Source organism: Ovis aries, chromosome 11 (assembly GCF_016772045.2).
Source record: "Ovis aries strain OAR_USU_Benz2616 breed Rambouillet chromosome 11, ARS-UI_Ramb_v3.0, whole genome shotgun sequence".
Lineage (NCBI taxonomy): Eukaryota > Metazoa > Chordata > Mammalia > Artiodactyla > Bovidae > Ovis > Ovis aries.
The window spans coordinates 54,773,938-54,791,871 of NC_056064.1; the positions used below are offsets into that span (position 1 = coordinate 54,773,938).

At 58.8% G+C, this 17,934-nt stretch overlaps 2 protein-coding genes across 5 annotated transcripts in view; one reads left to right on the forward strand and one right to left on the reverse strand.

The window, feature by feature from the left end:
• The window catches only part of QRICH2 (glutamine rich 2), a 27,784-nt gene extending 17,003 nt beyond the window's left edge, over positions 1-10,781 (forward strand). For 2 of the 3 annotated variants that reach the window (XM_042256332.2, XM_042256333.2), the window contains 10 exons: positions 200-322; positions 405-479; positions 669-833; positions 929-1,050; positions 1,673-1,738; positions 1,973-2,074; positions 2,704-2,907; positions 4,475-4,622; positions 4,924-5,011; positions 7,516-10,781. In XM_042256332.2, coding sequence (XP_042112266.1) covers positions 200-322; positions 405-479; positions 669-833; positions 929-1,050; positions 1,673-1,738; positions 1,973-2,074; positions 2,704-2,907; positions 4,475-4,622; positions 4,924-5,011; positions 7,516-7,700 — 1,278 coding nt within the window. In that variant the 3' untranslated portion in view covers positions 7,701-10,781. Of the gene's footprint in view, positions 1-199; positions 323-404; positions 480-668; positions 834-928; positions 1,051-1,672; positions 1,739-1,972; positions 2,075-2,703; positions 2,908-4,474; positions 4,623-4,923; positions 5,012-5,435 lie in introns of all 3 variants that reach the window. The other variant, XM_042256334.2, reaches the window with a different exon arrangement.
• Positions 10,175-16,160, reverse strand: UBALD2 (UBA like domain containing 2). 2 transcript variants are annotated; one of them, XM_027974119.3, is made up of 3 exons: positions 15,875-16,160; positions 15,451-15,513; positions 10,175-11,251 (listed from the first exon to the last, which is right to left on the reverse strand). In XM_027974119.3, exons 1-3 carry the CDS (start codon positions 15,992-15,994, stop codon positions 10,934-10,936), a joined length of 501 nt encoding a protein of 166 aa, XP_027829920.1. In that variant the 5' UTR covers positions 15,995-16,160; the 3' UTR covers positions 10,175-10,933. The 2 variants fall into 2 exon arrangements, with proteins under 2 accessions (XP_027829920.1, XP_027829919.1); XM_027974118.3 differs by having other exon boundaries at positions 10,175-11,254.
• Positions 16,161-17,934: the final 1,774 nt, after the last annotated feature.

A 17,934-nucleotide genomic window follows, 5' to 3' on the forward strand; every position in this document is an offset into this window, starting at 1 on the left:
CCAGTGGACCGGGTGCCTGGAGGCCACTCCATGGGAGGTGGTGGGCTATGATGGCAACCCAGGAGGCCTAGAGTGGGGTCTGATGTCCGCCTGTCCGCTGGGTGATGTTCTAAGGGCTCCCCTGTCGGGGGGGGGGGCGGCAGCACCCCAGGTGGGCGTGGGGTTGCCGCCCCAGGGAGCCTGCCTCTGTCCTGCACAGGATGAAGAGCTGCTGGGCCACATCCAGAGCGCCATCCTGCAAGTGCAGGGCGACTGCGAGAAACTCAGCATCACCACCAGCAACCTCATTGAAGACCGTCAGCAGAAGCAGAAGGACATTGAGGTGAGGGCTGGCAGGGGGGCGGGGGCGGGGCTGGGGCGCGACCGGTTCCCTGCTCCTATTCTCTGCTCCCTCGGCCTCCCAGGTGTTGTACCAGGGTCTGGAGAAGCTGGAGAAGGAGAAGGCCAACAGGGGACACCTGGAGATGGAAATCGGCGTGGTAAGGCCAGGCCTGAAGAAAGGCCACCCAGGGAGGTCCCATCGCTCCCACTCTTGAACAGGCAGAGAGAGGAGAGGAGCCCAAGGTGGGAGGTGGGCTCAGCATCAGAGTTGAGCTACGTGGAGCAGGGCCCCGCTGTGGCTCTCGCCCATCTTGGTGGGGGCGCGTCTCGTCCCCGTCTCTGGGCAGAAAGCCGACAAGAGTGCCCTGGCGGGCAAAGTGAGCCGCGTCCAGTTTGACGCCACCACGGAGCAGCTGAACCGCATGATGCAGGAGCTGGTGGCCAAGATGACCGGGCAGGAGCAGGACTGGCAGAAGATGCTGGACAAGCTCCTGGTGGAGATGGACAGCAAGGTGACCCGGGCAGCGCCACCTCCTCCGGGCACTGCAGACCCCCACCTGCTTTCTCAGAGCTCACCTGGTCCCCGCCCCCCACTTCCTCCCCCAAGCTGGACCGCCTGGAGTTGGACCCGGTGAAGCAGTCGCTGGAGGATCGATGGAAATCCTTGCGACAGCAGCTCAAAGAGCGCTCTCCACTCTACCAGGCGGACGAGGCAGCCGCCATGCGGAGGTGAGGCCTGGCAGGAGAAAGGGTGGGCCAGCTGGAGGGTCCCCATGTGTGTTTGGAGGGACTGGCGGATCCTATCTGGGACCGTCCAGCCTTAGGAAGGCACAGAGCTTGAAAAGCTCTTGTAGCTCAGGCTGATTCATATTATAGCAGAGAGAGGGAGGGGAGGGGGGCGGAAGGCTCTCTGGTCACAGGTGGGAGAGGGTTCACAGCCCCCAGAACTCAGCTCCCAGGGGAACAGGCCCCAGGCCACCAGAGGCAGAGCCTGGGCGGGGTGAGTGCTCCTGGGGGTGCCTGGCTCCCGGCAGCTTCAGTCTCAGCATTTCCATTCCTGGCCACCAGAGGGCTGCCAAGGCTTACACAGGGCACCCACCCCCCAGGGCCCTTGAGAGCCCTGCCGGCTTTGGGTTAGGGTAGATGGGTGCTAGGTGTGTGTCCAGAAGTGGGCATCTCTAGTAGCTGATGTGTGCAGGGAGCAGGGCCCAGACCTGCCTCCGGTGGCCTGGGGGCCCGTCCCCCTGGGTGCTGAGCATCCAGGCTACCAGCCAAACCTGAGTTCTCCATCCCTCCCTTTGGGGCCCTCTGGGCAGGGCCCCACCCTCTGCGTGTGTCCCATCCCTCACAGGCAGCTCTTGGCACACTTCCACTGCCTCTCGTGTGACCGTCCCCTGGAGACACCCGTGACTGGACAGTGAGTGCCCCCAGCGCGTGGCGGTGATGGGGGCGTCTTCTGTCCTCCCTGCCTGCCTCCAGCTCGCCTGCTCCTCCTCTCTCTGGTCCGCTCCATGCCTTGGGCTGCTCTTACCCCTCGGCCTTCAGCCCCTGGGGCGGGAAGGCTCCTCTGGCAGGTGGAGCGTTAGGAGGGGGTGATGGGTTTGGACACTGGAGTTTCTCACTCCGACCCTCCTTCCCTGCCCCTGCCCAGAGTCATCCCCATGACTCCTGTGGGCCCCTGCCTGCCCGGGCACCGCTCTGTCCGCCCCTACACGGTCTTTGAACTGGAGCAGGTTCGGCAGCAGAGCCGCAAGTACGGGCTGTGCCGCGGGGTCCTGTGAGGGCTTTGCAGGGGGTCTGGAGGGCGAGAGTGGGGACTGGGGCGGGGTGATGCTAGGGCGCTTTTTGAAGCAGCTCCCAGCTCTTCCCAGGGCGGGAGCATCAGTGCAGGAGGTGCAGACCTAGTAACCACCTGCCTTTGCGCCCCTGCCAGGCGTCCTGGTGGGACATTGCCTCTGAGACTTCCCCTCACCCCCCACCCCCACCCCCACCCTTCCCCTGCTCACACTGGGCCTAGGAGGAAGGCAGGGGGCGGCTCCATGAGTGTGAGATGAGTGGTAGGGGATGTGTTTCATGCCCTCTGGGGCTCCTGCCCTCCTCCCACAGACTTTCCAACTCCTGAGGCTGGGGTGTTCAGCAGAAAGGCTGGTTTTCAAAGCTGCCCTTGGAGCCCACGGGGGCCAGGGGTGCGAGGGGGCCTGATGGACTGGGCTGCTCTCCCCTCTGGCTCTCCTGCATGCTCTCGGCTCAGGAAACCCTCCCCTGCAAGCCCGGCCCTGGTCCCTGGGGTTCGGTGGAGGGGGCTCCCACTCCACAGGGCCCTGCTTCCCAGGGAGGGTGCTGGGGCACAGCTCACCCCTCCACTGGGCCCGCACCCCACAGCCTGAAGCTGGGCAGCAGCGGCTTCCTGCGGGGGGACCTGGGGCAGGTGGAGCGGAGCGTGGGGCGCCTGCGCACCATGCACTCCAAGATGCTCCTGGACATCGAGAAGGTGCAGATCCACTTTGGGGGCTCCGTCAAGGCCAGCAGCCAGATGATCCGCGAGCTGCTGCAGGCCCAGTGCCTCAGCTCCCCCTGCTACAGACGGTGGGTGGCCAGGCCGGACCCGGGGGCCTGGCACCAGGGAGGGCAGAGAGTGTGTGTGTGTGTGTGTGTGTGTGTGTGTGTGTGTGTGTGTGAGTGGGGCACCGGGGAGGGCAGAGAGTGTGTGTGTGTGTGTGTTCGTGTGTGTGTCCCTGTGAGTGTGTATGTGTGTGAGAGGGGCACCGGGGAGGGCAGAGAGTGTGTGTGTGTCCATGTGTGTGTGTGTGTGTGTCCCTGTGTGTGTATGTGTGTGAGTGGGGCACTGGGGAGGGCAGAGAGTGTGTGTGTTCGTGTCCGTGTGTGTGTATGTGTGTCCGTGTGTTTGTGTGTATGTGTGTGAGTGGGGCACCGGGAGGGCAGAGAGTGTGTGTGTGTGTGTTCGTGTGTGTGTCCCTGTGAGTGTGTATGTGTGTGAGTGGGGCACCGGGAGGGCAGAGAGTGTGTGTGTGTGTGTGTCCATGTGTGTGTGTGTGTGTGTGTCCCTGTGTGTGTTTGTGTGTGAGTGGGGCACTGGGGAGGGCAGAGAGTGTGTGTGTTCGTGTCCGTGTGTGTGTATGTGTGTCCGTGTGTTTGTGTGTATGTGTGTGAGTGGGGCACCGGGGAGGGCAGAGAGTGTGTGTGTGTGTGTGTGTTCGTGTCTGTGTGTATGTGTGTGAGTGGGGCACCGGGAGGGCAGAGAGTGTGTGTGTGTGTGTGTCCGTGTGTATGTGTGTGAGGGGGGCACTGGGAGGGCAGAGAGTGTGTGTGTTCGTGTCCGTGTGTGTGTATGTGTGTCCCTGTGTGTGTGTGTATGTGTGTGAGTGGGGCACTGGGGAGGGCAGAGAGTGTGTGTGTTCGTGTCCGTGTGTGTGTGTGTGTGTCCGTGTGTATGTGTGTGAGTGGGGCACTGGGGAGGGCAGAGAGTGTGTGTGTGTGTATATATGTTTATGTGTGTGAGTGGGGCACCGGGGAGGGCAGAGTGTGTGTGTGTGTGTGTAGAGTGGGGCCTCCATGTAGGAGAGAGTATGTGATTGTGTATGTCTGTGAAAATGCGAACATGCATATGTGTCTATGAAAATGTGGGTGTGATTATATGTGTGTGAACGTTTATGTGTGTGTTTTTGAGAGAATGCAAGAGAATGTGTGTGTGTGAATGTGTGTAAACATGTGCGAATGTGTTTGAGAATCTGTCAACACACGTATGTGAATGTGCATATGTGTGAATGCGTGTGAACAAGTGTGAGAGAGCATTGTTAAATGTATGCTGTATGAGCAGAGGCATGTGTGTGATGGTGCAGATGCATGTGTGAACGCCTACGTGTGCGTTCTGAGTGTGTGAGAGAATGTGTGTATGTCTGCGAACGTACGTGTGAATGTGTTTGAGGATCTGTGAATACATGTGTGTGGATGTGTGTATGAGAGAGAGAGTGTGTGTGTGTGTCCCTCAGGAGGCCACCCTGCTCGCTCACCCCCAGCCCTGTCCTGGCTAAGCGGTGGCCCCTGGAGCAGCCCCCTCACCTGCACCCCCTGCCCCAATGAGGCGTGTCCTGGGACACACCCGCTCCCCGTGACTCCGCCGTCTCCACCGCAGGCTGCCAGACATGGCTGATTACAGCTACTCCTCCGCGCCCCGGCCCTGTGGGGGCAGCCACACCCTCACCTACCCCTACCGGCGCATCCGCCTGCAGCACCTTTCGCAGGGACTGTACCCCACCGAGGAGATCCAGATCGCCATGAAGGTGGGGACACTCCTGGGAACCTACAGGGAGGGCCCCCCAGACTCCCAGGTCCCTCTGGAAAAGCAGCCAGCAGTCCCCTGCTCGGTCCTCAGCCTCGGGTGTGGTTTCTTAATCAGACCCAGTCAAAGCCTCAGGTTCTTTTCCTTTCCTGGGAAGAAGACAGCCATCCCGGCCACCTGGCCCATCCCCTTCACCCTGTCACTCAGCCCCTTCGAGGGCTCTGAGCACCGTTTGGCTCAGAGAGGGGACGGGAGGGGCACTCAGGCGGCAGGTGGCCATGGGTACCCACCCGTCTCCACAGCACGACGAGGTGGACATCTTGGGCCTGGACGGACATATTTATAAGGGACGGATGGACACAAGGCTACCAGACCTCCTGAACAAAGACAGTGAGTGTCCAGACGGCCCAGAGGCGCTCGGGCTCCTTGCTTGGGTCCCGCAGGGTCTGTCTGGCTCCTGGAGGCCCCTGCACTTCTTGGGGCCACCAGACCCCAACTGCCTTCTTCCTCCACCTCCCTGACTCCAAATGCCCCCAGGTCAGTGTTTGCAGAAGGGGGACAGCTGCCCAGTCTTAGCCAATCAGCAGGAATGTCATGGCCCCATCTTTTCTGGCCAGGCTTCATCCGCAGGCTGTCACCCCAGCTTTCCCACCTAGGCCTCTGTTCCCAGCATCACCCATTCTTCAAAACTCTTCCTGAGCCCCTACCACTTTGTGAACCTCTCGTGTTCTGGAATGTCCCCTTCCAGTTGGCCATCCTGGATGTGCTTTGTCACTTCCCTCTGGGTCTGACAGGTGTGTATGCATCTTTCTAGTCACTTCCCCTCCCGAACTGTAAACCCAGGGTCAGAAGTCACCCAGCACCTGGCACGGGGCTGCTGTATGTGGGTAAGATATCGGAGTGAGTGGATGGATGGATGGATTGACAGATGGCCAGACAGACATAAAGGGGGATGAAGTGATTGTTATTGCTCAGTCACTAAGTTATGTCTGACTCTTTGTGACCCCAGGGACCGCAGCACGCCAGGCTCCCCTGTCCTCCACTATCTCATGGAGTTGGCTTAGATTCATGTCCACTGAGTCAGTGATGCTATCCAACCATCTCATCCTCTGCCTCCCTCTTCTTTTGCCTTCAATCCTTCCCAGCATCAGGGTCTTTTCCAATGAGCAAAGTGCTTGCTTATAAAGAGCATTTCCACTAATTCAGACTGAGAAGGGTGCCCACTGAGGCAGGCTGAGACCAGCAGCCCGCCGCGCTCTCCCCATCCCTACAGCCCCCTCAGAGCGTATCTCAGAACTGATCCTCCCCGCTCCGTCTCCCGTCAGACGCGGGGATGAAGCATAAGACCAAGCAGTCCCGGGCACACGGGCATCGGCAGCAGTCCCTCAGCAACAGCGGCCAGCTGCCCTCGCGGCCTCAGAGCGCCCAGACGCTGGCTGCCAAAGACTCAGGTAGCTCCTCCCTGGACAGAGGGTCCTTCTGGGTGGCACTGCCCGCCGACCCTCCTCCTTGCCCTGTCCGGCCCCTCTCCTGCCCGTGGCTGGTATATACCCTTATTCCCCTGGAGAGAAGAAGGGCCTGGGAGCCGAGGGATGGGATGCGAGGCAGGAAAGAGAAAACCCTTCCCTCCCGGGCGCCTGCTTTGTGCCAGGTCTGTGGGCAGATACTGTCACTGCTCCCATTTCACAGAAGAGGAAACAGGGGTGGGCTTGCGGCCCAAGCTCTCGCTCCAGGCCCAAGTCCTTCCCCACTACTCATACGCACCGACTCTCCTGGGCCTGTGAGGTCCCCAGGGCCTGTGCTTTCTCCAGAGGGGCCAAATCCGGCCTGAAAGCCAGAGGGCTAAGTGTTCCCCCGGGGTTTGGCTACCCATGGGGGCCAGAGAGGGACACCAGACTGGAGCCAGGGGACTAGACCACTTCCCGGTAACTCTGAGCATGTCTCCCCCTCCTCCTGGCCAGTTTCTTCATCTGTCAATAAAAGGGTGCTGGATTCTGGCTGCTAAGTTAGGAGCTCCCCTGCAGAGTCTAAGAAAGCTGCTGAGTTTCTTCTCATGAAACCTTATGTACCCACAATGCTTTGCAGCTACTTGCTGGAGGCCCAGGGAGCCCCACCGCACCCCTGCCCAGGTCTAGAGCCGCAGCCCGAGGTCCTCTGCACCAAGCTTTCCAGTTCCAGCCCCCAGTGCCTGCAGGAGCCAGAAACCAGTGCAGTGGTGGCGATGTGCAGCCTCGCCTCTGCCAAGGGTTCCTCACTGCTGAAGAGCTTTACACGTGTGAACCAGTAATTTTAATCCTCACGTGTTAAAAGATAGGGACCATTGCTGGTCCCACCTACAGCTGACAAAGCCAAGGCACAGCGAGGTTAAAGTACATGCCCAAGGTCACACAGCTAGAAAGTCGCAGAGCCGGAGCTCAAAGCCAAGCTGTCTGGCCCCAGAGCCAGCGTTGGTGATGAAGGCAAATAGCCTGGGGTGGAGGATTCAGCAGGAGGCAGACAGCATCGGTGGCCTTTGGCTCTGGCTCCTAAGACTGTTCTTGGGGGAACTTAGCTTCCTTCTCCCTGGCACCCCAGTGTCCACTCTAAAGGCACATTATAGAAGCAGGAGGCAGGGGCTGTCTTAAAGAGAAATTCCTGCCCTGACTTAAGTCAGTGTGCCCCTAACAGTCCCTGTATTAATAGAGGGAATGTTAACAAAGAGGCAGGCTCTTGGCCCCTGAGTTATTTTAACTCAGAGTATAAAGGAGTGTGGCTTAGGGGCTCGTAAGAGAGCTTGACCTTCCAGCATGATGTCCTGGCTCAGCCTGGTTAGTGGGGCTTTGGGCAAGCCGAGGTGGGCCGCTGTTGGGCATGGGAGTCAGCCTGAGCCATCCAGGGCCCCTCCTGTCCTGCAGCTCCTTCCCGTCATCAGAAAGACAGACCTGTCTCCACCGAGGGCCGCCTTTCCCAGCTGAACCCAGCCCACCTACCCGGTGAGACGGCAAACCTGCCAGCGGGGCTGGACGTGCACAGGGACGCACCTCCTGGGGAGGGGCTCGAGGAGCCCACCCGGGGGCCGCGGTCCACCTCTGCTCACTGAGTAGAGCTATAAATAAATGCTTAGGAGAAAGCTCGGGGCCATGAGGCTCCTCTGGTCCTGGTTCAGGTGGGACAGTGGACTTCTTGCAGCCTGACAGACGTGGCTCCCCCAAACAGGGCCAGCTGTTCTCCGAGGGCTCCAGGGCTTCAAGAGGACTGAGTATAGCACCCAGGGTGGGGAGGCGGCAGCACAGGCCAGACCCCAGGCTCCGGGGACTGGCAGGCCTACAGGGGGTTGGCCCTCTCTCGACCTTGGCTGGACCAAGTGCTAAGGCCTTCTCTGGCACAGGCACCGCCTTCCCTCTGGGTAAGTGCCCAGGGCCCTCTGGAGGGTTTAGATGCTTCAGGTCCGTGCTCTGCTCAGGCTGTACCCTGGGGTGAAGGTTTAAGGGTGGCCGCCAGCAGGCTTCTGGCACATCCTGGGGAAGATGGGGCCACCAGCACCTGGGAAGGTTCCTGGTTGCCATCCTCTCCAGCTTGTGAAACAAGGGGCTTACCCAGGTGGTGCTGGTGGTAAAGAATCTGCCCGCCAGTGAAGGCGACGCGAGACGCGGGTTCGATCCCCAAGTTGGGAAGGTCCCCTGGAGAAGGAAATGGCACCCCACTCCAGTATTCTTGCCTGTAGAATCCCATGGACAGAGGAGCCTGGCGGGCTATAGTCCATGGGGTCACGCTTGGAGGCTGCAGCAGATACAAGAGGGGCTGCTGGGGCCAGGCCGTGTCCCTGCTCCCCTTCCCTCCCCAGGAACATAGAGAACTGTCTGACGGCCTTGAGGCCTGGCCCTTGTCCTGCTGCATGTCAGCCTTAACAGATGAGGGGTCAACTGTAAGGGACAAGCCCTTGTCCCCAAAGCCCCAGGGACAAGGGGAGAATTGCCTCCCACCCAGACAGTCTTGGAAGCAGTTTTCTGCCTTCAGATCTATTCTCATCAGCCCCCTCCTCAAAGGTGGGGTTCCCTCCCCCACCCCCAGGCCCCTCTGCCAGTGAGAGGCCTGCTTTAGAGGTGTGAGGGGAGGGGCGACAAAGAGCCACAGGTGGGCATGGCAGGAAATAGCCCAGAAAAGGGTTTCAGTGGAGGGTGGGGCTCTCTGGGGGTGTCATGGGTGGAGCAGGCACTCCCTACGGGAGGGGGCACCCCCCCTCTTCCCCATCTGCTGAGATCTGATTCATCATAGAACCCCAGAATCCCAGCAGGCACCCAGCACCCTTTGCTCTGCAAGCGGGAGGCAGGCGAGGCCTGGGCCCTCCTCTGCTCAGTGTCCTGGTCTAGAATCCAAACTCACCAGCTTGGCGGGGAGGAGGGAGGAGCAGCCAGGCCCCCCACCCACCCTGATGCCCCTGAAAGGACGAGGGGTCCCCCCACTCCGCTTCCCCACACCTGGGCCGCCTGCCCGCCCTCACCCAGCACTGGCCGCCCACGTGCCCATGAGGGGCTTCCCCTTCCAGCCTGGGAAAGCACAGGTGGGCAGAGTGAGGGGTGTGGGTGGGAGGAGTCCCACGGATCTCCGACCAGGAAACAAAACTGAAAGGACAAACCCAGCCTCGAGCACATGGTCACATGCAGAGTGGGTGGCCGAGGGCAGCTGCATCCCCAGTCCTGCTCCATACCCACAGAGGGGCTGCCCCACAGCAACCCCGTGAAGACACAAGGGCCCAGTAGTAGGGTGGGCCAGCCAGCCAGGTGGGGCCCTTCCCAGGTGTTCCTGCACTTTGGGTCTGAATATCCAGACCCTGCAGGCCTGGTCGACAGCAAGGCCCAGGCTGCCAAGAAGGAAGGGAATGTGTCCAGTCACACGTGCTGGAGGGGTCTGGGGTCTGGGTGGGGGGCGGTAAGGGGCTCAAGGAGGAACCCCAAGCCTGGGCCCTGCAACCCAAATCCTGCATTTGGGTGGACCAACTCCGTACCCACCTGGCCACCTGCGTGGTAGAGTCTGAGGAAGGGCCCCACCAGGCCAGGAACTGCCATCACTGCTTTATCCTAGCCCCTTGGGGACCCAACTCAGGCCTCTGGCTCCCTGAGAGCTGCGGCTGACCTCTGGGATGTGGCCACACAACACGCACATTAGGACAGGGTGCCCCGAAGGAGCTTGGGGGCAGGAAGAGCAGAGGGCGGAAAGATACCTTGGCGGGGGGGACAGGCTAAAGTGTGGGGCCACCATCGGGCCCCCCAAGGCAGGAGGGCAGCTTCCCCCACCACCAACTGCAAAGACAGGGGCTCCAGGGCTAAGGCTCAGCCTGTGGTGGGCTGTGAGGTGGTGGCCAAGGGCCAAGAGGAGAGGGTCACTATGACCAAGCCAGAACCTGTTCCTCCTTCTTCCCACCCCAACCTATCAGCCCCCTTGTCAGAACACCCGACCCCGCCGCATGGCCATGGGGCTGGTCCCCTGAACCGCAGCACAGCCAAGGGCCCCCCACCCCTCTGCCCAAGGAGCACGCTCTCCGTTCCAAGGCAAATAAAGGCACCACAAACCAGGGAAGTTAGAAAAGTCTCTTTTAAGTTTTAAATTAAAATTTCACCCTGGTGAGATGATTTGATTTGGGAACTCCATCCAAAGGCAAGCCCTCCGCTCTGCTGTCCACGGCCGGGAACACAGTGGGAGAGGCAGGGTGGCCCTGGGGTTGGGGGCTGGCTCACAAGTCCTACATGAGCCCTGCACAGCTAGCCGCTGAGGCGACACGGGCCGGAGCACCGCTGACCGGGGGTGGGCAGCGGCCCCCACACCTTCAGACACCCAGCACCACCGGGAGTCCCTCCCACAGCTGCCACGGGGAGTGGGAAGGCCGTGGTCCTTCGCCCGATTCCAGAAGGTGTGACCTTTGAAAGGAGGCAGTGAGCAGACCAAGTGACTACAGTCACACCACCTGGCTCCCCAGCACCTGCCCTGGGCCTGGCGTTGGAGGAAGGGGTGCTGGCCCACTGGGTGGCTCCCCTGGCCTTTGCCCGCTGACCCAACACCCCGTCGGCCAGCCCCACTCTCACATACATTAGTTATTTTTATATATTCATATATATATTATAGTTATATATTAAAAAGAGGAAAAAAAAAAACTTGCCTGATTTGAAACTCCTGAAGGATCCAAGTGGCTCAGGAAGTTTACTGTCCCCCCACCCACAAAAATTCTCTTATATAAAATCTTCCAGTGCGATCTTCAGGAAACCCCCGCGCGCCCAGCTTCCCCCCCGCCCCTGGATTGCCCCCTAGCTCCAGCCCAGCGCCCGGTGGCATCCAGTCTCATCTCTGGCCGTCCATCGCCGCCATGGCTTTCTGCTGCGTGCTCCCCTGCTGTGCTCCGGGGGGCCACGTGGGCTGTGGGTGGTGGAGGTGGTGGAAGCTGTGGGCCGTAGGGGAGGAGGGCGGGATCCAGGCGGCCTGGTGGCTGGGCGGGGACGAGGCCCAGAAGGGGCTGAAGTTTGCAGGGGGTGAGCAGGCCACGGCAGTCATGGGGCTGTTGCTGCTCTGCAGGCCCTCGGAGGCGCGAAGCTTTGAGAACATGGCCAGCGCGTCAGGGAAGTTGGGCGGTGTGGCAGGTGTGTTGCTGGGGGTACACATCTGCTGGGAGAGAACACAGGGGTTTCGAGGGCTGCCCAAGTGGGCCCCCCTCCCCAATCCCCAAGCCACAATCCGAGGTCCTACAGAGCCTGCCTTCCCGTGGGGCTCACCCAGGCCTGACCCTCTTTTATTTCCCATTGTTCAGTCCAAAAGAGGTTTCAATAGCACAAAAGCACTCCTTGCACGGAGCCGCTAAAAACCAAAAACATGGGGGCAGATTCCTACAATTTTTGTCAAAACCAAAGTGTTTCTTTTTTGAAAAAATATTTATTTGCTTGGCTGTGCTGGGTCTTAGTTGCAGCAGGTGGGATCTAGTTCCCTGACCAGGGATCGAACCTAAGCCCCCTGCATTGGGAACACAGAGTCTTAGCTACTGGACCACCAGGGAAGTCCCCAGAGAGTGTTTCTTGATGCTTGGGAATGTCGCCCCAAGTGTCAGAAGCAAATGGTTAATTCCAGCCAGGAGCTGGAATGGTTAATTCCAGCCGAGACAAGGGAGGAAGCCCAGGGTACCACTGCTTAGTGCTTCAGCCTGGGTGAAAACCCAGCTGGCTCTTCAATAACTTGCCCTCAGATGTCCTGGGGAGGTCAGTCAAAGGAAGACAGCCAGATCCGGGGTCTCCCTCCAAGGCCAGCCCAGGGGGAGCTGTGCCTGCCTGGCAGCAGTGCTGGTCGGCGGGCGTCAGGGCCTCTGCCTCATCATCTCATTTCTCACGGCAATGCCAGGTCTTTCTGATTATTCTCTCTGTGATAGAGATGCGGAAACCGAGCCCCAGAGCTCAAATCAGTTGACCAAAAACACAGCACGGCAGGGACTTCCCTGATGGGCCAGTGGTTAAGAATCTGCCCCCAATACGGGGGACTCAGGTTCAATCCCTGGTCAGGGAACTAAGATTGCACAAGCCACGGGGCAACTAAATCCGCCTGCCCCGATACAGCCAAATACTTAAAGCATACCACTGCAGGACGCAAGCTGAGCAGCCGGAACCCAGGGGACTCCTAGGTCTTCAGGCCCAAGCTCTTAACCTCTACCCAGCCCCTGCTGCTGCTACTGCTGCTAAGTCGCTTCAGTCATGTCCAACTCTGTGTGACCTCATAGATGGCAGCCCACCAGGCTCCGCCGTCCCTGGGATTCTCCAGGCAAGAACACTGGAGTGGGTTGCCATTTCCTTCTCCAATGCATGAAAGTAAAAAGTGAAAGTGAAGTTGCTCAGTCGTGTCCAACTCTTAGCGACCCCATGGACTGCAGCCCACCAGGCTCCTCTGTCCATGGGATTTTCCAGGCAAGAGTGCTGGAGTGGGGTGCCATCAACTTCTCCGAGCCCCTACTCATCTGCAATTAGTTAATCTAGTGCAACTTCATGCCCAGGCCCCTCAAGGACAAAAACCAGCGATGTCAGTTTCCAGTGTCCCCGGCGACTCGTTGCCAGTGTCTGGGCGAGTCCACTCAGCCCCTCTCAGCCCTCTTCCCGGGGGTAGCTGCAAATATGCCAACCTCTGCTGTCTTCTGCCACAACCCTGAGCAGGGACTCCAGCCAGGAAGGGCAGGGGCCGGGCTGGTGTGCCGTAACTGGCAGTCTCCTTGCAAACACCAGGGACAGCAGACCCTCCCTCCCGCCCCTGCCATGTGGGGAGCACATAGGTGCCATCCAGGAGCACCTCGCGGGGGCCCAGGGAGGAGGCAGCTGAGAACATGGCCTGCAGAGCCTGTTGTGACCCCCACGGCTGCTTCTCCCTTTCCCAGGGAGCCATGGGAGCCCTTCTTTGAATTTCTCCTAATTTTAGCAACACCAGCCCCTCCCCCAGGCACAGGGCTCAGGGAGCAAGATGTGAGGACTCTTCACCTTGCAGTCGGAGCTTACACAGCTCTGCAGTTAAAAACCCCAGCCCCCAAATGGGGACAGGCCCACGGCAGCGGGGGGAGGGGGGGGGCAACCCTCTCTGATTAACTGGGCTGGCCCCTCCATCAGCAGCTAGGGCTCCAACCCGTGTCCTCTCTGGGGAGGCCACAGGACCCAGGGCAGCAGGCCTGGCCCCACCCAGACCACTTCCCTCCTCCCTTCACTATTCCTCCACCACCACCCCCCTTCCAGGGCTGACTTCTCGGCAGCAGGAAAACAATGAATGGGGGGTGGGGGCAGAAGCCAATTGCATCACAGCATCGTGACCGACTTCCCCGTCCACAAGCCAGCGATCTGGAGCAGGCCTGTGCCTGCCTGCCTGTGTGAGCTCAGGCAGCTTCCTTAACCTCTCTGGAGCTTCTCTCTGCTTCTATAAAGCCAGGGGTTTGGACCAAGTCCTGTGCAAGTCCAGCTCTACCTAACAGTTACGGAGAGCGCTTCCCAGCTCTCAAGCACACCCAGCGCCCGCTGCCCCCTCTGAACAGCCACTGTTTCCTGGCCAGTGTTTTTCTCCTCTTCCTAGCCCTTCCAAATCTAACCTGGGAGCCCATCCCCCTCTCATCTGGGAAGATGCCTCCAACTGTTGATGTCCAGTAATCTACCGGACTATTTATCAGTAACTCATGGCCTGGGGCACTTCTGGTATTTTTACGTAACATTTTCCTTTGATTTATTATCTGTTAAAAAAATGACCAGCTCCAAGAGGGCAGGGATGGTGTTCGTTCAGGTGCTGGTGAGGTACTCAATACATGGTACACTCATGGGAGACAACGATCAAAACCAGCAACAGGCCTCAAGGGAAGCTTCAAAAGGATTACAAACCCTGGGGATTTGCAGGGAAAGAGTAACAGAACCTAAAAGGATCACCAGTCCCGGCTCTCACAGGCGAGCCTCTCTGTTGAAGGCAGCCCAGAGCCGCTGAGCCGGAAGCCTGGGCCTTTTGAAATGACCAGTTGATGGAACAAACCTTGAGGCCCCCTTTGAGAGGACACGGAGGCAGCTTCCCCTCAGTCAGGTGCAGGTGGAGGCCCCCATGGAGATGAACCCCTCTTGGTTTTACCAAGAGCCTGGCTTCAACTGCCAATCCTGCCGCCAGCATAATTCTCATCATACTCCAGGGCAGTTTTGTTTTTTGATTTATACACAACAGGCCATTCCAAGAGAAAAGCTGGTTAAAGGGGTCAAAACAGACCCCCCACCACCACTTGTCCTTTGTAACTAGATGAATACATGGCATCAAGAACAAGACACAGCAGAGGAGCTCCTGGCAGCTTCTCCAGGCAAACGGCCACTCTGAGAAGGGAGCTGTGGGCAAGTACACTGAGCGTGAGAAATGGCAAAAAATACACTGCAGAAGCCGCAATAGATCCGGAGTGTGTTTTACGATCCCGATCGGGGGGCCCTCCTCCCCAGCAGGGCAAACTGGTAACTAGAGGGGGAGGAGGAGGCAGTCAAACCTCTGAAGTGAAGGGATGTCCTGTGCCCAGTGGAGAGCAGGATGCCTTATGGCCAGGAGGGCAAAGGCCCAGGCCTGGGGCCAACTTGGAAAAGAGAAGAAAGCAAATCCAGGCCTGAACCACTTCTGTTTCCTGTGCTTTATACGCCTTCACCTATAGAGATTAAACGCATTCTTGGCTTATCTAGTCAAAAACCTGTAAGTCTTTCAGGCGGCTCAGGGTTAGGTCTTTTCCCATGAACAGGAAAGAGTGGACCTAACTACCTGGGAAGAGCCCAGCTCCCAGGCCAGAATGGACTTGTCCCTTTCCTGTTCCCCGTAGAGCTGGGCTGTTTGGAAGAAGGGGGGGTTGCTGCCACTCAAGAGCAAGAAATGGTGCTCCATAAACAGACACCCCCAGGTCCCAGTCCCCGTGGGGTTGGGGGGGGGGCCCATCGCTCCCGCCCTCCGTTTCCCCCTCCCGGGATATCTACTTATCCTCCGAGCCCCCTCCCCATACCTGCCTCCTGGCTACTCCTCCAGCCACCCTCCTGGCCCCTGGCCTAGGAAGATCGCCGGGGCACAAGGCCTCAGGTCGAGCCATAGTGGCCCCGGAGACCTGACCGCAAAGTTGGGCGAGCCGGCCGGCCCCGGGAGCCGCTCTTTCCTGGAAGACATTTTGGCTCTTTGTTTACAACGCGGCGCGGCGCTCCCCGGCAACATGGCTGTCACCGCCGGCGCCTGACAGCGGCCCCCGGCCCGCGCGCTCGGCCGCTCCGGTGCGCTGCGCCCCCGGCCGCCCCGGGTGCGCCGCGGTAGCGGCGAGGCCGGCCCTCCCGCCCGCCGCGCCCGGCCACACTTACCATCTGGTGGTGGTGGTGGCCGTTGGGAATGTTGGTTTCTTGGAAAAACGTGCTCAGGGCGGTCTGCGGACAAACACAGCGGCATGGTGGCGGTTAACGGGGGTCGAAGCCCACCCGCCCCACCGGCCGGGACCCTCCGCGGTGTCCGTGGCGCTGCGCTCCCGGGCCTCCGGGTCCGACCCTTTGGCCCGCAGACACACGTCGCTCGGAGGGGGCGTCCCCCAGGCCCCGCGAGGGTCCCAGGCGGCAGGGCCCCACGCCCCACGCGGGCGCCGATCGCCGGACCAGGCGATATACATAGAGCTTCCCTGCCCCCTCTCCCTCCGCGACGCGCGGCCGGGCGCCCCGGCCTGCACCCCGACCCCAGCGCCGGTGGCCAGCGAGCGGGACTGCCCGGGAGCGCTGGTTCTCGGCCCACACGCACCTCGAACTGCCAGTGGGCCGCCTGCAGCAGCTGCTTCGCCTGGTCGGCCGCGCAGCCCGCGGCCAGCACGAACTGGTTGATCATGACCTGGTGCCGCAGCTCATCCATGTTCACCGACATGGCTCCGACCGGCGAGCACTCCCGGGCTCGGCGGCCGCGGGAGGCCGGCTGCCCTCCGCTCGCGCTCGCCGCCGCCGCCCGCGGCCTCCGGACCCTCGGCCGCCGCGCCGCCCGCCTGGCGAGTGTTGTTGTCCGACTCGCGCTGCCGGCCGACACCACAAACAACAGCGCGGGGCGGGGCCGCGTGTCCCAACGTTCGGGGGCCGAGAGCCGCCGCCGCTGATTGGCCCGCTCCGCTCGGCCGGGGCCCGGTTCCCGTGCGGACGTTCGATTCGAATCCTGCGGCCTGCGGGCCCGCACTGTTTCTCTTTTTGCCTGGCCGCGCCCATTGGCGGACGTCGGCGCTGTGGGGCTCCCGGGCATTGGCCAGACGCTGTGTTTTGGCTCGCCTGGGCTCCTGATTGGCCCCGACCCGGCGTTTGGGGCGGAGCCGCGCCATCTGATTGGTCTCCCGTGAGTCTGTTTGAACTCAACTTGAAAACCTTGAGTGCCAGCTGATTGGCTGAGGCTCCTCTATTTGCTGTTGTAGTCTTGGGGGGTGGTGCGGCCAAGTTCATTCATTACTTCATTGAAACTGAACATGCTCAGCTGGAAAAGCAAGACAGAGTGGCTTTGACTCACTTCCTCTGAAAGATGTGGTCATCTCGAGAAACACAGTGATCAAAATAGGAAACAGAGTCTTTGAAGCTGCTCAACTCTCAAAATTGTTTATTTTTTTAAACTTTCAAGCCGCTCTACTTTTTTTTTTTTTTGGCTTTTTATTGAAGTATAATGTAATCTCTTCATGTCTCCTTCTACTCCAACACACCCCAAAAGCCCAACAGCCTTTCCCTACGTTTTTAGGCCAAAAACTTGGCTTTCTGAAGATGTAAACTAATGTTAATGTACATTAAATATAATGGAAAGGAGAAAATGAGACTGTCTCAGACACCAATATTGAAAACTAAAAAAAAAAAAAAAGTTTTTCCATAAATTAATTGACCTAACTGAAACTTTAATTTGTTTCTATACAGGTACTGGCTCTCAACTCTAGACATTTAAAAACAAAGTTTATTTATATACACTGAGCTTCCATCTTCTGAATTAGATATAACCTTCAAGTTTTGTGTTTGGGCATTGTCAGGATGGGGAAAGAACTAGGAGTTTAAGCAGATTGAAGACAGGCCAGAGAGTTTAGAAAGGTAAATAAACATTGCTAGGAATTCACTGTGAGAATTTCTGTTTCTCAAAAACTTTGTAAGTTCTGGATCTAAAATATCAATCAAAGAGAACATTATAATTAATTAAGAGTCTTCAGAACAGGAGGCTAAAAGAAAGGAAGCCATGGTTCTATCTATTTTGACTTTGCCTGAAGTGGATTTAACTCTCCATCTAAGAAAACCTAACCATATTAAAGAAAAAAAAAAAAGAATATAAATAAAGAAAAAGTTACACCCAATGTTTATGTACTGACGAAAAACAGCTTCGGGCACTATCATGAGTTTGTCCCATTTAGTTAGTCCCTTTGTTTGTTTGTTTTGAAGGAGCAGGAGTCAGCTTTTTGCCTGCCCAGGCCCATTTCTGTTGCCCTTAGCTACCTCCAAGTTTGCACGGGCTGAGACCTGGAGTGTGGCTGAAGAGTCAAGTACAGCTTGCAGCCCTTCCCTTCCAGTAATTGCAAGGTGAAAACAAAAGTGAGCAGCCAGCATTTGCCATTTGCCAGGGAGCCTGGGCCACAAGCAGCCTCAGAACAAGGAAGTACTGTCACTGTGCGGCTCTAGTTTTCACAAGTACATACAGGTGTCCAGCATGCCAGGGCCATGAGTAGTAGGATTGAACTGGGCAGAGGCATTTCAGGCTACAGGAACCCTTATGACTGTTTGTTTGTTTTGACTATGCCTTGCAGCATGTGGGACCTTAGTTCCCCAACCAGGGATCAAACCTGTGCCCCTTGCAGTGGA